The 4,361-nt window shown below is 38.0% G+C and overlaps 1 protein-coding gene across 2 annotated transcripts in view; it reads right to left on the bottom strand.

Moving 5' to 3' along the window:
- LOC106514231 (ankyrin repeat and IBR domain-containing protein 1) overlaps positions 1 to 4,361 on the bottom strand; it is a 56,539-nt gene that overhangs the window by 49,374 nt on the left and 2,804 nt on the right. For both annotated transcript variants that reach the window (XM_014003389.1, XM_014003390.1), the window contains exon 2: positions 1,087 to 1,381. In XM_014003389.1, coding sequence (XP_013858843.1) covers positions 1,087 to 1,274 — 188 coding nt within the window. In that variant the 5' untranslated portion in view covers positions 1,275 to 1,381. The remainder of the gene's footprint in view (positions 1 to 1,086; positions 1,382 to 4,361) is intronic.

The raw sequence follows: 4,361 nt of genomic DNA on the forward strand, positions 1-4,361 counted from the left end.
ACTGCATTCTGGCACGATAAGCTCTGTGTTTTATATTCAATTAACGTATGATCCGATTAGTCGACTAATCGAAAAAAATAATCGGTGATTAATCGATTATAAAAATAATTGTTTGTGGCAGCCCTACAACCAACTCATCTCAGCAAACTAGTTAAAACTCAAGTCAGCTTTACACACACTGAGCTCAAATATGGTGTCAGATACTGAGAGTCATCTCCAACTTCTTTTCTGAAAACGGATTGTGCAAGATCTGTTTTGAAAACGTTGCCTCTATTAAAGTCAACTCTGTTAGCAAAACCTCTCATGAACCACAGGACAATTTTTAATGAAACTGTCAGAAACTAAAATATGAATTACTGTCTCTTCTTAGTCTAAAACTCTGGCATAAAAAGCAGCAGATATGCATTCCTTTGAGGATGACGTGGCCTTTAACTGATTATAGTAACACAGAATAAATATCTGATGGGTAAAGATGCTTTTATTATGAATATATTACATATTTAATTATAAAAACATGCAAGACAGACTCAGTGACATGCGCAAACTGCTTCAGAATTTCTAGACTTCTATGAAAATCTAAATAATCACAAATATACTAGCTTATACATAGTATTATCTGCCATCAATTTTCTAACCCAAACCCAAGAAATATAGTCAGGACTTCATGTCGGACAGTGCAGGGAAAACAAAATAGGGCCTTAGTTGGATGAAGACAAAACACAGCGAAGTTGTTAACTTGTAAGATGAGAAGCTCTTGGAATCCCTTTCTATTTCAACCCAGCATGTCACATTCCTGAGAACAGATGGCTAGGAGGAGGGACAGATGGGAATAAAAAGTAAGGGGATAAAACATAAAAAAAAGTTCTTATAATAACACAACATTTTTAAATTATAAGACTAGTCGTAAATCTTACAACTATCCAAAGAAACTGGATATAAAACTCCAACATTGTTGTGAATTAGTCTTTGTTTCTTCTCTGACCACATCGTTTAAAAAAAACAAACAAAAAAAACAGTCTGAACAGGTTAATTATATCAGATAATACTTTTAGCATCTTTTGACTTTCTTCTGGGCCTTTTCCTGACCTGAGTAGGCGCATCATGGCGTGGCGGGCAGCATAGTGCAGAGGAGTGTTGTGCTGGTAGGACTCTCCATATGTAGCGTTGGGATCCAGAGCCTCCTTGAACTGCAGGTTGCTCTCGTAGAGCTGGCAGGCCAGCACCTCGTCTCCGTTGATGAGAGCCTTACGGAACTTAGTCGCCGTGTTCCCCATTTCTCCTCCTACTGTGGGGTTCAAGCGTTGACCAACACAGCAGCCTTTAACGTCTTCTTCGAGCCGGTCTCGTCAAACAAGCCAGCATTTGGCATGTTCTGTGTGCTCTAAAATAAAAAAAGAAGAAGAAAAACAATTTAATCCTTTGTGCTTGTTTCTCGGTTTTTTTTTTTTTATCCAACAAGGCCTCGCTAGTTCTGAAAGGATCACAAGCATGCCATCCTCAAGGTTGCTCGTCTGCGACCAGAGCTTGTGTCAGCATCACTGGTGCACTGTAAACCCCTCCTTGTGTTTATTTTTCCTTCTGAATAACTGAACGAGGTGAGCACAAAGCTCACACGGAGCAAAGAACACGACTTCCTCTGCTATCACCAGGAGCCTCCGCCTCTCTGTGCCAACGCTGCCCATCCCACTGAGTCCAGGACTCATTAGAAAGCAACATTTCCTCAAATGGACAAATAACACGCAGCGAATCAGCAGTCTGCTTCCACCAGAGCACCATATGGTCATGAGTGTTGGGACACTGAGATGCTTTTATGAACTGGTCAGCTGATCCACAAAATCTGCAGAACATTCAAGTAGAATATGCACTGCTCTGTTTCATACTGGAACAGTGTCGGTTTTTCTTCTTTTTCCTTTTACCAAAGTAAAAAAAATGTTTAAAAAGCTTTATGGCGTCATCTATATCAGCCCATATTGAACACTTCACTTATCTAACCTCTGAGTAAAAACGCAAACAGTTTTCTGAGCTACATCCACCAAATCGACATGGATTTTCTGAGCTGATGCTTCCCTAAACACGCAACAGCTTGTGCACTGAACTCTATCAGTCCAAACTTCATCTATTTTTAATCACGCTCCCTCCACCAAAAGCAAAAAAAAAGCAACTATGTTTTTGCTTGTGGTCTGTATTAGACTGTGTCTGTATTAGAGGTCGACCGATTTATCGGTCGGACAATATTTTTGGCCGATATTTGTTTTTTTGTTTTGCATCATTCACCAATACAAAATGTAAAAAACTTAACTTAAGATTGTTTGTTTTTATTGTTATATCTTTAAATGTTCTACATTGTTTGATACCCATTGCTAATAGAGTTGGGCGATATGATCAAAATTTTATATCACGGTATTTTCAACATTTTCACCGGTTTCACGATATTTGACGGTATTTTTATTTTCATCACAGCTCAGCTGATAATAAAATGTACAAACCCTGCTTATTGACTTTTTTCTTTTACTGTACCTCTGTCTGTGTCTCTGTTTCCCTCCTCTGTGTCTGTTCTTCTCTGACTGGTGGTTGGAGACAGTAGTCACGCATTTTGGTCCAGTCGTGAAGGAGGAGGGTTAAGAAAAGATTATGATCGGGTTTATTGTTTTATGTTATTTATTAAAGCTTATCAGCACGACTCACCTTGCACACCAGTCAATTCCAACTCGACTACGAACTACTTCCTGCAGGTTTTTCACAATAGAACCACGTTAAGTCTCCATATTAACTAACCGCGTTAAATCTAACTGTGCACGTCACTGAAGAGGTGTTAACTACATTCAGCGACGGTGAAAACGGGATGTTTTTTAAACGTCAGTCAATATAAGCAGCGGAATCGCCACCCACCTACAACTAGCTGCTCCAAACATTAGCATGCTAACGCACATAGCGGTGCAGCAAGGAAAAATGTCCCCCCGGGAAACAACATTTCACTGGCGGCCGCGACGAAACGTTCCGCTTTTTAAACCGGAATGTCTGGTATTCAAAAGATTCATATCATAACAAAAATAAAAACCGGTATTCAGTACAAAACGGTATACCGCCCAGCACTAATTGCTAATATATGTTTTGTTAATATTTTCTTTTTTGTTCAAATTGAGACTTGTGTAACATTTTTTTATCACTGCGTCATTTTTATCATACAAATAGAAGAAAAAGCTATTTTGATTTCAGAAATTGGCCCAAAGAAAATCGGCAGCACATATCGTGCATTGGTTAGACTGATGTCAGAATATTCGATATCTGCATCGGCCTTAAAATACCAGTACTGGCCGATCTCTAGTCTTTATGTATGCGTTTCTGTGTGTATTCAGTAAGTAGGGCTGCATGATCGAATATCTTTCGATGGCAACAATATTTGTAACTATTGCAATGACAATATCGGGTGCGATATATGTCTTTTTGTCTTTCCTCCCTTTCTCATTTCTCTCTCATTTGTGTCTGTTGTGAGCTTTTGCTTCTGAGACTTTGTCCTACTGGCTAGATATTGCATTATCATGAAAAATACAACTTCAAAACCCTTCAAACAAATTTGTCAACATTTATTGCACTCCAAGAAATTCTTTGGGATATAAATATTGCGCACAGTGATATTGCAATGACGATATATTTGCAATATTTTGTGCAGCCCTATCAATAAGCTGTATCGTTAGCAAAATTTCTCATCAACAACTAAAAGACTGTATTAAAAAGTTTGAAAAACAATCCCTAGATACCATGGAGGCATAAATCTGGAGTGCATCTTGGTTACGTGATGTTGTGATTTACTGTAGCAGCGGCAGCACTAACCAGAACAGGCAAGTGTCTGCATTTAATATTACTGTACATACAGTAATTGCAAATTATCAAACAATAAGCGCTGATTATGTAAAATTGTATGCATGTGTATATAAGCTATATAACATATGATAAGTAAAAACAGATAGCTGTGTCTACATGGACGTAATGACTGAAGAGAAATAGGAAAACAAGTCTCATTTCACAAGTAAACTGATTTTATATTATTTACCTCAATGTAAATGTGATTGGACCAGAATTTAAGCTAACATTGTAACTGTTTTGAAATTAAAATTATCTTATAAAGTTGATGTAATTGTTGTTAATTACTGAATTAGTAGATATTTGCTTCTGTAACATAATTTTGCTATACAGAGTATAACTAGATACCATAAAGCGGTAACATAACGACCCCCGCACGCACAAATGCACCAGAACTCAGAAGTCTTTATTCCTAATAAATGTCATGCTACCAGGTGCATGCCAAAAATTGTAGTGGTTTGAGTGGGGGTCCTTTTTTTTGGGGGGGGGGGGATTGTTTG

The sequence above is a fragment of the Austrofundulus limnaeus genome, unplaced genomic scaffold (assembly GCF_001266775.1).
Source record: "Austrofundulus limnaeus strain Quisiro unplaced genomic scaffold, Austrofundulus_limnaeus-1.0 Scaffold18, whole genome shotgun sequence".
NCBI classification, from domain to species: Eukaryota; Metazoa; Chordata; class Actinopteri; order Cyprinodontiformes; family Rivulidae; genus Austrofundulus; species Austrofundulus limnaeus.